The 15,390-nt window shown below is 40.8% G+C and overlaps 1 protein-coding gene across 3 annotated transcripts in view; it reads right to left on the bottom strand.

Moving 5' to 3' along the window:
* fbxl17 (F-box and leucine-rich repeat protein 17) overlaps positions 1-15,390 on the bottom strand; it is a 178,010-nt gene that overhangs the window by 32,095 nt on the left and 130,525 nt on the right. For 2 of the 3 annotated variants that reach the window (XM_088374927.1, XM_088374928.1), the window contains exon 11: positions 235-2,154. In XM_088374927.1, coding sequence (XP_088231053.1) covers positions 2,017-2,154 — 138 coding nt within the window. In that variant the 3' untranslated portion in view covers positions 235-2,016. Of the gene's footprint in view, positions 1-234; positions 2,155-15,390 lie in introns of those variants that run through there. The other variant, XR_015858440.1, reaches the window with a different exon arrangement.

Below are 15,390 nucleotides of genomic sequence, written 5' to 3'. Positions count from 1 at the left end.
TTATCATTTTATCTGCTAACACTGAATCCTAATGTTACCGTGTCACCCATCATGCTCATTATGATCAAAAAAATGTAATTGGAATAACGAGTCAAGGGGAAGGCTGCAGCCAAGAGCTGTCACCACTTTATGGAAAAAAAGAGGGAAAACATTTTCCTGCTGTTTTAGATATTTGGCGTCACCTCAATTTCACACGCAAAGAAGAGGAATGGGTGGTGGGTGCAGGGGCGGGGCTTGAAGTTGTAGTGTTTTATTCATCTTTATGCAAATCCAGTCATTTACGCTTGCCTTAACAAATCAAGAATCAAGTATGTCAACATCTAGCGAAGGAGAAAGTGCGGATGGGGATTACAAAAGAACAAAACCAGACACAGGGAGCAGAGCCCTGCGACTGCTACGTCTACAAATCCTGACAAGGGGAAAATCAACTTTTTAGTTGTGTGAAATCTTCTTATGCTGTACAAAGTGTTGCTGTATTCAAACTACATTGTACTGTACATTTTTATACTTTGGAAAAAAAGAAGAAGCTATTGTTGCTAGCTGGGTGACTCATTGGAGAGGAGGCCAGGGCCAACGCTAAAAAAATACCCTGCTTGTCTGCACTTAACTTGTTTGATGAACAGTAATCCACTCTCCACTACCAACTTTGGGTCCTCTATCGCTCGGAGGAAATCCCTCACCGAACTGCTACATAGCTAATGTTACAAGTATATGCTAAAAATCGATATAACACTAAGAAGTAAATTGCATGTATATGAATATACCGGGCCATACAATGGGCGCCATATGATATTTGAAAACTCGTGAACGATAAAGATTTTTCTAACACTTCATGAGTCAACTGACTTAATTGGGTGTTTGTTAAGGCATTTCCCTTCCTGGTGCTTTTGGGGTATACAGTGAAACCTCCAAAGTCCGACAATTCAGAATTAGACTAACGTGTTCGGATTGTCATCATGCAAGATGCCACAATGGAATACAAAACAAATGATGACATATCCTCAAACAGATTGATTCAATTTCCATTTGCTTTTGAAGTCCAAACAGTCATGCAACGGATTGCGTTTGAATTTAGAGGTTCCACTGTAATCCTCAAACTTGACGTTATAATACTTTTATCCTGCTTTTCTAATTCAATTCGTGTGAATAAAACTAAAGCACCGTTCCCATGTCATGCAGAGAGGTTCGGTCCAATTTGAGATGGTTTTCAGACAGTCAACTCAGTCAGACGCCAATCTTGATCTAAGATCTAATCATGCACTTTTAGAGAAATAATCAATGTGGTTTCCTGCTATTCAATGGCCTAGGAGGGAAGGAAGATTGGGCCGCAACCCAAGCCGGCGTGTGCCGCATCAGGACAACGTTTACATGTAGCCTCGACAACCATCTAAACACAAAGAAATCCACAAATCCTTTCACATCAAACTGCACGAGCAAGAAAGTCAAGATAAACATCACGTGTTTGTCAAAAAACCTCAAGTGAGCTGGAGGAGGATGTTGTCGTCACGGTCGTTGTCCGTATTCGCTCAGTCTGTCTCGCCGCCGATGCAGTGGGCGTCGCCTCGAAGGAAATAAACGCGTCGCTAGACTCGACTTGGCGGGATAATTGTTCTTTTCTAAACCGCCACTTTTATCAGTCATCTTTGTGTTTGCTGCGCTCAATCTTAAACGTGCAAAGTTCAGAAATCCTTAAGCCCGGTAAAACATCCCATGGAGCTTGACTAACTGCTTGTCGCTTTCTGACTTGAGAACGATGGTACATAGTACGTTTCATTCAGTTGATGGATTGATTATATGCAATAGTTCATTGTGTGTGTGTGTCTGTGTGTGTGTGAGTGTGTGTGCATGTGCGTGTGTCTGCATGCATATTTGAACAGTAAATGAAAACCAAATAGGATTGAGCTGAAAATATGGTGCATGTGTCAACGTTTGGAAGAAAAATGCTATTTTTTTTCAATATGTGTGTGTATGTGTGTGCGTCATTATGCATACATTATGTGTCTAATCCAGCCACAGCTACAAGGCGTTGGAAGCACTTGGGCTCCAGCCCATCTGATAAGCTCTCTCCAGGGTCCTCTTGCAGTCCTGCATTACGGTGCTGAATACAATGTGAGGGTACTGGACCACCAGCCTCTCCACTGTCTCCTCGTTCACCTGCAAACACAGCGACGACTCCAGTTAAACAATGGGCAGTGATAAGAAATGCCATTCAAATCCTGTAGTTTTCTCATGATGGCAGTTCATAACAGTCTTTGTGGTCTCAATATTTTTTTATTAATCTTTTTTTTTGTCACCAAAAAAAACACCTTCATGGATTACAACCTAAATGTGGAACAGATTACTTGATTAATTGATCATTTAGATTTCTTGGCTCATCTGTCTTGTAAGAAGTGGCTAGATGGTATATACATGAATGTAGTATTAGCAGTTGCACGCCAAAAGACGTTTATAATAAGATCCATGACCCAGTTACACACTGTGCGGTAAATGGTTCTGTAGTATGGCTCTAATGAAGCCTTCATGCTCTCAGCGGCTAAAAATCAGCACATCAGTTCTGTGCCAGTCAGAAAATCAGCAAGAGGAAGGAACACTGCGAGAAACTGACAAAGAGCAGAGGCACGGTAACCCCGGAGACCTCGAGAGGTTAACCTTAACCCACCCGGAACCAAGCCCTGCCCGCCAGCCAGCCAGCATGACACTGTCCAGGGAAAATGATGTATAAATACTCACACACATGTTGAGCACAAAGTCATCCGTTGTTAGCAAAGCACCACCGCTTCGTGGTGGACACATTCACACTGCCCCCCCCCCAACACCATTGTTTCATTAACAATCATAATAGAAAATCACCATCAAATAAATAAATACATAAATGAATAAATAAATAAATAAATAAATACACAAATAAATAAATGAATAAATAAGTAATAGATAAATAGATAAATAAGCTAATGGAAATGCACAGATATGTATATATTTTTTTTAGAACTTAAGTTAGATTTATGTACGTACGTAATATAGTCTGTACGTATGTGAGTGACGTCAGGGGCTGGAGCTTAGTTGGTATGTTAGTTGGTACGTTTGCAATACATGCCAAAAAAATGAGCCACATACTGTATGTTCTACTGTCAGCAGTTTCGACACCCTTTCAATTTTAAGATTAAATGTCAAACTTTTGCAGCAACTTGACATCGGCGAGGTTGCTAAAGTCAAATGTCTCCTTTTCAGTGATGGTGCATCCATTATCAAAACCATACACTTATTGATTTTCAAGACACAAAAAGTCATTTATAATGTGTTGTATGCGTGAGAGAAACTGAAAAACACAAGACAACTGAAGTACATTCCAATGATGAATAATTAAAGCTTTTCTTTCCAACTTTTAGACGCTGGTTTTGGGTGTCTTGAATTTTCACTGAGCTTGTCATTGATGTGGAGCCACTTGGATCCCATTTATCAAATGCAGCAACCGTCTTTAATACGCCGCAGTAATGGAGAGACGGAAAAAGAAACACAAGTGAGGCAAAAGGCTGAATTTTAACACCAGCCAAAGAACTTTCGTTTATTATGACAATTGGCTAAGCCTCATTAGCAGCTCACATGACAACGCCCTGATTGCCTTCATAACATATTATACTGTAGCCCCCCAAACCCTCCCCAGCTTGTTAATCAGGGCTTCATTACAATTAAAACACATTTGAAGAATAGACATGTCAAACTGATGGGAGGCCAAAACATTCATTAATGTTCATTGCCAACAAGACTCCCACCAAATGTCTCCCAATCAAAACTCAGAATCGTTTCACTAATTACGGGTTACGGAGACGTTAAATGTTGATTGAAACCATGAAATGTTGATGAAAGTGCAATTGCGCTAAAACACAAGTCTGAAATTTTGGCCGACCAAAGCTCGGGATTTTATTTCATATTTAGTTTTTTTTTTCAAATATACAATTTGAAGACTTTTCACTTTTATTCCACCCATACTATCTTATATGTATATATATGTGTGTGTGCGCACACATATATATATATATATATATATATATATATATATATATATATATATATATATATATATATAAATATATGCATAGTAAAAGCTGGCATAGTATTGCACAGACTTGCTTAGAAAATGATGACTCAGCGGATTCTTTTCAATTTTGTTAACAGGCAAAAGTGCTCTGAGTGATATTTTGTTGCTTGGCAACTTTAAGCTGAAAACCAAAGTAATAGGGGTCTCTGGTGCATCTCTCTGACAGATTTTTTTTTCCCTCCCGATCCCGTACTGTACAGTCCTTCAAAGGCTGCTGCCAAGTCTGAAGGCAAGACACATGATCCAGCATATCCCTACTCAGGCATCTGGAAGTATAGCCACGGCTATGTGGAGCGAGGCCTATACTTATGATATTTTCCCCCATTTTAACTTCAAAGATGAAGTACGTAGATCTGAGTCGTGCGTAATGCGTGCTGATGGGTAATGTGATGTTGTCAGAGTATACAAGACGGCGGGAGAGGGATGGAACAAGACTTGTCAAGGTCTGCTATGCGAAAAGCCGACTTCCGTCTTCTTTCAAGGTGATGGACGCCTCCTTTCTGATATGACCTCTACCCATGGGCAATCTCTTCCCTGGCAACCTTGTAGTTCTTTTAAGACTACTCCTGATGCAGATGCACTCCATCACCACATAAAATCTGCATTTAGCAAAAACGCCCGACGGTGCCTGGATGCTTGCTGCAGTAAAAAACTTGTCGTAAAAGCTGACTAATGTAGCAGCGGTTTGCATTCTCACAGGGGGGGGAGAATATAGACCTAAACATAATCAATCGGTTACACAAACACTAAGTTGAATATCATATTAGAATGCCTCTGAATGAACGTTTCAGAAATAAGAGAATTGGGAATTAAGACGTATATAGGAGGAGTTGTAAAGTGTTTTTCCAATTTATAAAAATCTTTTTCATATTTATCCATAGAATGGTAGTCAGAAAGACTACTTTCCAATACTTTATAATATATTACACAAGGTTGTGGTGAACCACACAATGTGTATCCAAATAGAAACATTTCAAGCACAAATTGAACTGTTCTAAACGGTTATTTTACTATGGGAACAAAAATATGCCTGTGTAGTGGAAACAGCTGTGCAGTTGCTATTGATATTGACATATGTATTGCCCCTTGTTGCGAAATTGACTTTTTTTGGAGGGGGGGTAGAATCTTGTTAGAAATGCAATCGAGAAGATGGCCTCCTTTAAATACTGTCCTCCGGGCCACTTTGTTCAATGTAAATCACAGTTGAAACTGGTTTGTGTGGCAGGTCAAAGGGTCAACCACAAGCTGAGAGCACATGCAGGGATCACAGTTTGGATGCTACCAAAGTGTCAAGGCCTCTGCTTTTACTGAATTCATTATGTTTTCAATTAGGCAGCTCTTTGTAGCAGATCTTTTATTGTGCTTTGAATAGCTTCGAAGATAATGAATGGAAAGCTCACACCATACGACTAAAAATGATATATTGGCTTTTGTGTGATTTTCAAAGCAGAGGTGCTGCTGACTTTGTAAAGACGGCAATGTCTATGATGCAAAGTGTGCTAGATTTGATTTAAAATGAATAGCAAAGTCCTGTTGCTGACAACCTGACATCTGATAAGCAAAATGTCAGTCACAATCCCAGCAGCTAACCACAAAGTAAAACTGCTCTTATTTTTTCATTCATCGTACTTTTGTTTTGGTTCATCTTCCTGAGCCACCTGGCAGCTATTGTTAGCCCTGGGCAAAAATAAAGAGAGATGAATGCCCCCTGGCCTCTGCCCACTTCAGTGCAGAGTGAAGTCAGCCAGAAAATACATTTGGGGGTGAATGTTTAGGGAAGCCCGTTTAGGGAGCAGATTGTGCAGCGGGTCAAATTTAGAGCTTTCTTTAAACTGCTAAGAAGAAAATCTCCAGTTGAACACTTTGCAAATCAGTAACAGAACAAATGAGAAGATAGTTCTTTGTTTAAGATAAGGGAAGCAAATGGAAAACAATGTAAAGAGATAAAAATGTTGCTGGAAGTTTAAGGAGTTCTTGGATATATTAACTATCACTGCATTGGCTGAGAGTCTGTTTGGAAAAGTCTGAATGAAACCAATTTGAGTTTGTCTCAGAAGGCTGAGCAAGCCTCACAACAATGGCTGTTAAAAAGCAGGTCAGGTGCTGCTTGGGACACCCGGGATGGGATCTGGGACCTTTCAACACATTCATAATATCATCAGACTGCTGAACCAAAAAGCAGAAACATGGTGGAAGAAAGAGCTTCTGGAGCACGGGTTTGTCAAACCACTACTCCATCACACGTGACAATAGGAACAAAAGGAATGCGGCTAAGGCAAGGTCCAATTCCTCATTAAGCTTGCTTTCACGTGGAATCCAATTAAAAAATTACACGACACAACTTCAATCAAGGAAATTAGACATGTAAAGACATCAATGCCAGCAGTTGTTGTCAAGTTAAAACACTTCCTGGCTGTATTTAGAAGATTAAAAGACACAAAGGGCAAAAGAAAAATATGTTTTCACATGTGCGTGCATGATGTCAAGTATAACAAAAAGAGGTCGCGGTATGTCCATTTGGCTTCCATTAAGCAAAACCGACCATCTGATTGCTGTCGGCTTCTATTTATACACGTACATGTTGACTTAGGGTTTGTTTTGACCGAGACTAGTTTCAACTGGGTTCAACATTTCATAACAAAATTTAGGGCTCATGATTATGCTATGATACAAATGGACACATTAAATTGCTGTCAAAGGACGACATAGCGTGGAAGATGTATGTTGACAGTGACATTCAAATTGGTGAAACAGGACGGTGTAGTTCAGTTTTTGAGTCTTATACGCGATGATGTGATTGGCACTACAACAAGGTCATAATCAGCCTGTTAAATTCCGTCAACTGAGAGTGAACACACAAAAAAAAAGTGAACCAGGAGCAAAAATTCCTTGGAGGCTTACTGAGGTTGGACACGAATGGAATTTCTTAAAGACAATCACAACAGAGCTACTGTTTAATTTTTACCTCGAAGGAACGGCTCGTTCTCTGGAGTAAATAAAGAACAAGGACAAATCGACCCTCGCCTTACAAAGAGACGCCATGATAAAAAATTCATGCTGTCTCTTTAGAGGGAGGAGAGCTCTGATTAGATTGGACCAGTCAAAGTTAAAACAAGGTGGGGTGCAATCATTATTGTGTCAATATTTTGATGAGTCTTCCTGAGGAATGCGAGATGATCAAATGAAAAAAAAAAAAAGGAGCTCAATTCCCAACTTTATGTTCCGCCTGAGTTTTGGGGGTTAAACTGTTCCCTTTTCCAAATGCTAGCTGCGTAGTCATGGGTTCTATTCTAACTTTTTTTGCACACGCATCTTTTTGCCTCTAGACGGCCATTCATAATGCAAGGAATCAAACGAAGGCTGACAAGTTGCTTGCTTGAAAAGTTTCTGGAAGCCCCCCTGGATGTATGAAATATGTACGGACACTGTTTCCAGAGGGGGACTGCTATGGCCATTAGCATTAAAAAGCTAATTCATCACCAACGCAGTAGGACGCGACATTGGGAGTCTAAGGTTGCCTGCCGCCTCTTGTCTGAAACAAGGCAAACTTCAGTTATCGTCCACAACCAAATCGAGATTGGCGAGACTCCTAACCGCACTGAGCCGTGTCTCCTTTCTGGCCATGACGCCGTGAGATTACGATGGCCTCTGTGGAGATGAGTATACAGCGACAGATGAGGAAGAAAATGAGGTGCCAGAGAAGGAAAAAGCTTAATTGAATGAATAAATGATGTGGGCGGAAAGCAACAGGCCAACAACCTCGAATGTCATTGCATGAGCTTAAGGGGAAATACGGTGACGGAATTACACAGGTGTGTCAGGAAAGGCTCTGGACGTTATTTGTTGAAGGGCAATTCCCTGTGTGTGAACCCCGTCTTATTTTATTTCACCCTCTCTGCACTTGCCCTTTAGAAACAAGATGACTGGATGATCAGGAGGAGGCTTCAGTTAAAACCGACACTCAATACAGTTCCTCCGTGCGGGATGAAATTCAAAGATTACAAGGAAAATCATAAATGGCAAATGACCGCCTCAAACTGTGAAGTCTGTTTTGAAAAAAAAAAAAAATGGTTTGAGCGGAAAATAGGAAAGCGAAAAGCCCGCCGTCCAAATTCACTACCTTTGCTCAATTTCCCCCGGTTTCACAAGCCTAATACTCGGCACCCCTGCTGTTCACAATAACAACACTCATCAAAGAAAGTTTGGCCTAACTCTCATTTCCTAAACGAGAGTTGAAATGGCTTCTAACTCTTCACAATGCTTCATCTTTGTTTTTCTCGCTACAAACCTCCAGGCCCCGAACAATTAGGCCCTTGTTTATGTCTGCAAATTGCTATGTCGTGCCTATCTGTGTGGAGTCCCTGGCAGCTGGATGCTCCACTGGAACAACCATATTGATTGGGATGTCTGCTCTTTTAACAAGCTCTGTCTGCTTTGCCCATCTGGGGAAGAAAAGGAGGGCAGATATGCTCATACCTGTTCCCCAAACACTGCTCCGCCTCCATTCAGGTAATGGCAACATACTTCCAAAGTGCTTACGCAAAACACTTAAGGGGGACGAGTCAGCTTATACGCTATCGTTTCCTTTTACTTGATTTACTTTTTCTTGATTTCTGTTATCTGCCAACTCCCTTCGCCCCCTCATTTGACTTTCTATCTCCCTTCTTCATCATTCCCATTAAGGTGACAACTCATAGTACTGGTCCCCCCCGATGGTCCCGGCACTAGTCAGTGCTATTATTTTACTTGTTCACATTCATGCTGACTCGGCGAGTCTGTTTCCTAACCCGGGCTCCTCATTTGTTTTCACTCTAATGAAGTAGTGGAAAACGGGGGGTAACAGCGAGGGAGAGTGTTAAAAGAATGAGAGGGAAGAGCGGAGCGAAAGTTGACAGGCAAAAGAAGGGGTGGAGAAGAAGCGGACACCGGAGGGAAAGAAGATATGGGGGAGAAAAAAAATAACTACAGTACATATATGCGCAAGCTGCAAAAACATTTCGAAAGAAAACATTCCTCTGAGGCCGAATGAGATCAAAATCCCTAAAGTGATACATCAGCAGACAATGAAAGCTCCACATGTTCCCAGGATAGCCACAAGAGTCTGTTAGAGGAAACAGAAACTCATATTCACTTGCCGACATTGGACTTTCAACTTTGTTCCATCGGAATGCAACTCGATGCTAATAATTTACGTTGGATACCCACAAGTTGAATGTTAACATTGGATTCAATCTGAAAAGTGGAAAATTAAACTTTTGCCATCATGAAAACAAAAAAGAAAAATTCATGTGAATGCAAAAAAGACATCAGTATGGATATAAATGATGAAATGTTTGTCCAATCACTATTTTGAATGTGGATTAAAAAAACAATTTTTGTTTGTGTGTATTCAACAAACCATCTGGATGGTCTACCATTTTAATGTGCATGTGACCTTGCAAGACATGCAGCACAGTGAGCCCTTTCGGGACTAAAGTGAATTTTCTCTGATCACATAGATCCAATTTTGCACTGAGCCTTTTTTTTATGAGAAGACCATTTTTCAAATGCTGTGATATACTTTTGATAGATTTCTTTAACACACGCCTTGAGGCATATAAAACAACCCGTGTCGATTTGGGGAGTGCGGTGACAGAATTTACAGGACTGGCCTGCACTCAATGTGACTTTGCAGAACATCAACCAAACTCACCTGGAAACATGTCATTGTGAGTGGACATGTGTCAATTTCCTGCTAGCCAAAGAGTTCTACGCTACATTAACCATAAAATTTACCATGATGACATGTGATGGTGTCTCACAGTACTTTGAGCTAATGTTGAAATAATTACCCCAAAAGTATCGTTGAGACAAAAACACAAGTTCATGTGTATATGTGGAAGTGTAGACAGATGAATTCCGCCCACACAAAAGACCTAACAGAAAAATATAAAGAAAAATCTGTTTTCCAGAACATTATGCCTTGTTTTTGTGAAGTCTTAGTTGAACGACATCAAAAGAGCGGGACCAATTTACAGCAGCGAGTAGACCAAATGAATTTATTTGATTCCGTTCGGGTGGATCAATGGCATTCTTGTCAGTGCACGGTGGTTGGGGGGCCCTGGAGGCAGAGGTGTAATCATCGGAGCACGCCTTGTGCAAAAGCCTGAAGGGTGCCTCTAATTTCAATGCGCCATTATGAGCTGTGTTCACAGCAAAGAGCACAAATTCCTCACACGCTCGCTCACACAAACGTCACATGTGTGCACGTTGCGACACAAAAGGAAATCACTCTGATGGGCAAGTGTGTGTATGTGTGAGGGGTGGGGGGGCAGTAGAAAAATATCAGAGGCTGCATTAACACCGTATATGGTCAGCTATGGCAAGGAGCGAGACAAATTAGCTACATAGTCTGACAATCAAATAGACTTGTGGCTTGTGCTTGGTCAGTTTTGAAGGGAAAGGGGTGTGGGTGGGGGGGTCTTCATATGAGTCCTTCACAATTCCGACTGCCTGGGAGGCATACATATACAGTACGGAAGCACGTTTGTATAAAGTGTGACGGTTGGAAATCGATCCTTCACACTGCTCGGCGCGAGGAGCGCCAGCTGGATCCTGTTAGCAGTTCCTAAATGAATTCTACACTCTCGAGGTCCTGTGACATTCAGCTGGTGCATTAAAATTCCCAGCCATTTGACAATTCCAAACAAATTTGGGGGTAGGCCTGAGCAAGGAGCTGACTTGGCTTGTCGGCACTGCGCGTCAAGGTTATCGCAGGATTGTATTTGTCCAAGACTGACAGGACCCACTCGGAAACTTTACTCCACTTAAGGTGGGAGGAGAAACGGTGAGAGAAACGGTGAGAGAGACTGCGAGAGCCACGCGGAACTTGCAAACTGTCGTCTAAGTCGCCTATGAAATGCTGAGCTTGTTTTTGCGAGTTAGTTCCATTTTTGAACATTTATTTATCCTACATTCATGCAGCTTACACTTCCTGACAGGAAACCTCGCAAAGATAAACGTTAGTTTAAGATTATTTCGAAATTTCCCAAACAGTGTCAACATTGTTTTGGGGAGAAATAACGATCTGCCAGGCAAGGCTGCAACGAATACGCAAAGTGTTTATAACATTTTTTTTTTTTTGCCGTACAAACACTTATGGTTGGTACGCAGGCTGATATTGTTTACGATGTATGTTGGTTTCGACAGTGACGGCGGAAGGATAAATAAATCGGTGCTTCCTCAAGTGTGCCGAGCTAAACAAATTTGTGTCGCCCAACCTGCTCCCTTTCATACGTTGGACCATTTAGAAGAAGATTCACATTCAATTATATCCGCCTTGTATCTAAATCTAATGCCATCACCATTTTAAAGAAATGATCCAAAGTGAGGCTGTTTTTGCTGGCCTCACTCCATGCATGTTTAATCTCGTATGATGTAGCATAAAAGCTTGCAGGAAATATGAATTTCACCGAAGGGAAACTGTTGGCATCACAAGCTGCTTATTTATGCGTCCACCTCAGGATTGTGAAGAGAAAAGACAAATGGAAAGCCCGCATGCAGCTCGGCCGCACTTATTTGAAACAATGCTGAGTTAAATAAGTACGGGTGGGGGTAAATTGATTTGTCAACATGAATAAGAGGCACTGTGGCTGAGATAAATGTAACGTCTCGTAATTTGCACAAGACTTTCATTCCGTGAGAACCTTGAGGAATTGAGCGTGAGGCGGCAGCTTTGGTGAGGTCTTTTTTTCCCCCAGAAGGAAATTAAGTGCAGAGATGAGATTAGTTAGCCTCGCCATCTGATTGGACATGTCTCTGCTGTGATCCACTGGCAGCGTGAGCAATGTGTTCCCATGAACATCTTGTTTGCTACAAAACCGTTAAAATATTAAGATGGACTATTTTCTGGTGATAATGCTCACTAAATGCTTATCAGCTACTGTTAATTGAATTTGCAATGAAATTAAATTAAAGTGCATTATATACAATATCCGTCGAATGGAAGGAAAGTCTTATACCGCTTGATAATTTCATGTGAGTAGGAGTAACAATTTTTTGTGGATTTGGGATGATATGTAGGGTAAACGTTACACTTTGTGAGTTGATTTTCTGTGAAAAAAAATACAAAAGGAATTCTTGCACATGATGCTGGTTTTACATTTAATATTTATGCAACTAATGGTTGGATTTTGGCTCTAAAATGTGAATTTTTTATCCACTTGCTAATGCTAATGTGATTGGTTCTTTTTTATCAATAGTAAATCAGTTTTAACCAGTCCCCGATTATTTCTGGGTAAGAATACACCAAAGCATGATGCAAACCCTTCCAAAATAAGGATGAGTGAATTTGTTAATTTGTTATCTCAACAAAAGCAAATGGCAATCTAAGTTATTCTCCCAAAGCTTATCTTCTTCACAAACCAGAATGGCCAAACGAACCCAGTCAATTGAACAAAAAGACTTTGTTTAATTCATTTCTGTCGTTTGTGCTTCTGCGTGGTTTTACAATAAAAACCACTCATTTCCATCGACTGACCTCTTCAGAAACGAGTGCTCACCACAATGTGGTCGAAAAAAAATCCTAACATACTATAATTAAATACTTTTTGACTCTTAACAGTTCGCTCTTGACGGTGCAAGAGAAATCCTTGTGATTGTACAATTAAAAATATTGGCTTGGCCTTGAATATGAGCTCAGCCAAATGCTGCTATTTGTGAAAAACGTCTTCGACTTTTTATTCAGGCAAAAATGAATGGCAACATTCAAATAAGAATTTACACAAAAAGTTGAAAGGCTCAAGTCAGGTGATTGAATGGACATCTGGGAGGAGGATGAGGAAAGCGGGGAATTGAGGAATGAGAGTAGGAGTTGAAGGCACACAGCGAGAAAACCTCGAGAAAACCTCAAGCTCCCTCCTTGCTCGGACTCTGGCTCTCACCTATTTACCTCTTTTATTCGCTCTCTAACTCTTCGCTCTCTGGGTGACCTCGCTTTAACAACAAGCCATTTCTGTTTATTTGTTTGCCAACAAGAGCGAACAGAAGTATGGCCTTTTCTCTCCGCAAACTTTCCCTCAATCTTGCACAACTGCCTTCAACTCCTACTCGCATCCCTCAAATCCCCCGCTTTCCTCATATTGCAAAACTACAACACAAGTGGGCTTGATCTTTTCCCACACAGGTCAGCCCTCACCGGTATTAGAGGCATACTTATAGGTCTAAATTTTATTTTAGGATGTGAGAATGAGGATAAACTGGGCAAGAGGGCCATGGAACACTTAATTCATTTGGTTAATTTGGAGAAGGTAACGTACCTGACCTTGGAAACTGTCAAACTCTTCTCTCGGTTCAATTCACACTCCATTACGACTCTAATAGCACCAATTACCGCTTTGCTTAGCCGAGTCATCCCCAAATTCCCCCCTCAGAGCATTGGGAGCGCAATCGTTTATCTTTCCATCCTCCGGGCTACACGACGAGTACCACGGGAAAACTAGTACGCAGGTAAATACGTATTGCGGGGGTAGGCGCACAAAATGAGAAGACATTGTTGTCCCGCTGGAGATGTAGGTCATTCCACAACAGATTTTTTTATTAGCAAGGCTGCGTATATCGATTGTTGGGTCACGCAGTTGGCCGAGCAGGAGGGAAGTAAATGAAAATGGAATCTAAGTAATCACCAGCTATGTAATGCGGTTAGTCTTTATTACTGCGAGATAAATATGATAGATACACATTTCTGTCTGCAATAATGTGAAGTGAGCGCATCGCTTCACCGCTACACGCCAGGTCACTGTCAAACTCTCGTATGTTTCATTTTATTACCATATAAATAGATAAACGCGAGCGGTGTACTTGTCTCGCTTGATGATCGCGGGGTGGGAATGTTTATCTGAGAAATCCATAAGGTCAAGCTCAAGGCTGCGCCACACATGGTCTTGATATTATAATGATGGAATAAAAATGATGAGTTGCTAACCGTGTGAAAAGATTGCACTGTAAGTCAACTTCCTGCCCGAACCGCACCGTATTCGTCCTCGGGAACTTCTACCGACACTGCACAATAGCTCGCAAAGGTGGTCCGGAAAACAAGTCGTTGCGCCGCAAGAAGAAAACAAAAGTTAATACAGCTTATCGTACTGACGGTCAATTTGTGTGAGGAATTTGGAGTGCGTTACAAATGATTGTGTTTTAATTTACGAATTTCAAATCAGGACAGCTGTTCACCTCCATGTCTGTCTTTTATTTATTGCACAGCAACGGTAATTGTTGTGGCTATGCAACCATGACAATATACACCAACCAGTCACAACGTGTGACACAACATTTTAGAAACTACCAAGGACGCTGTAAGTAATGTTAATATTATTATTTCAAGGCCAAACATTTATTAATTTTTTTTGCACAGTTCTGTGCATTCTGATCCTGATGATTTTGGAAGGGTGGAGGGTTGCACCCATGGCCGAGTGACTTAAACTGTAAAAATTAATTCCCGTGTCCACCCTTTTAACCAGACCCTTGCTTGTCCTTGGCTGTAATTTTTGGAAAACAGTTTTGATTTTTTTGTTTTTGCATAATCCTGCTAACTGTATGAATTTAACATATGAAAATGAATGCTGTGGACAACTCATTAAAAGAACAAAGCAAGCGGAAGACTTCTTTTTGTGCAGAACTGTTTGATGCGTTGGGTTCCAAATGAGACCAAGGAGATGAGGAAAAAGAAGATCTAAAGGTTGCTGTTTCATAAATAGGATAGTTTATATTTTGACAAATTACCCCAACCTCACAAGTTTTCTACGTAGTTCTCTGGGTTTTTTTTTTTAGAAGACAAATGTTAGCCATCTTTCTTATAGCGGTTGTCCTCATTAAGGGGAGCTGGAGTCTATCCCAGCAGACTAAGAGTCCACATTTGCATCCAAAAACAAAATAGCAGTTCTTTGAAGGTTAATTAATACCGTAATAGCTAAGTTGGCCATCTATCGTGATTCGTATTATACCTTAGCATCAACTTTATAAACTTCAACAAACAAGACTCTTATTTGGAGAAGTGTGCCAGTGACTCTGCTTTTCCAAAGTAATTGTACAGAACAGCTTCCTAATACTTGACAACAGCAGACTGACAAGTGGCGCTAGGATACAATTTAAAAAGTGTTTTAACAAATCTATTTATTTAATTATTTATTATCTATTCGTTTGTTTATTCATATCTTTATTTTTACTAAGCCTAAATCATTTAACGTGTGAGGGAGTGGTATATGGTCTCTTATATTGTGATTTTTCACCTATGCTGGAAGGTCCCCAAAATAAACGCC

The sequence above is a fragment of the Syngnathus floridae genome, chromosome 5, assembly GCF_059516105.1.
Source record: "Syngnathus floridae isolate MCC-2025c chromosome 5, RoL_Sflo_1.0, whole genome shotgun sequence".
Taxonomy (NCBI): Eukaryota; Metazoa; Chordata; class Actinopteri; order Syngnathiformes; family Syngnathidae; genus Syngnathus; species Syngnathus floridae.
This window is presented reverse-complemented; position numbering and strand designations above follow the sequence as displayed.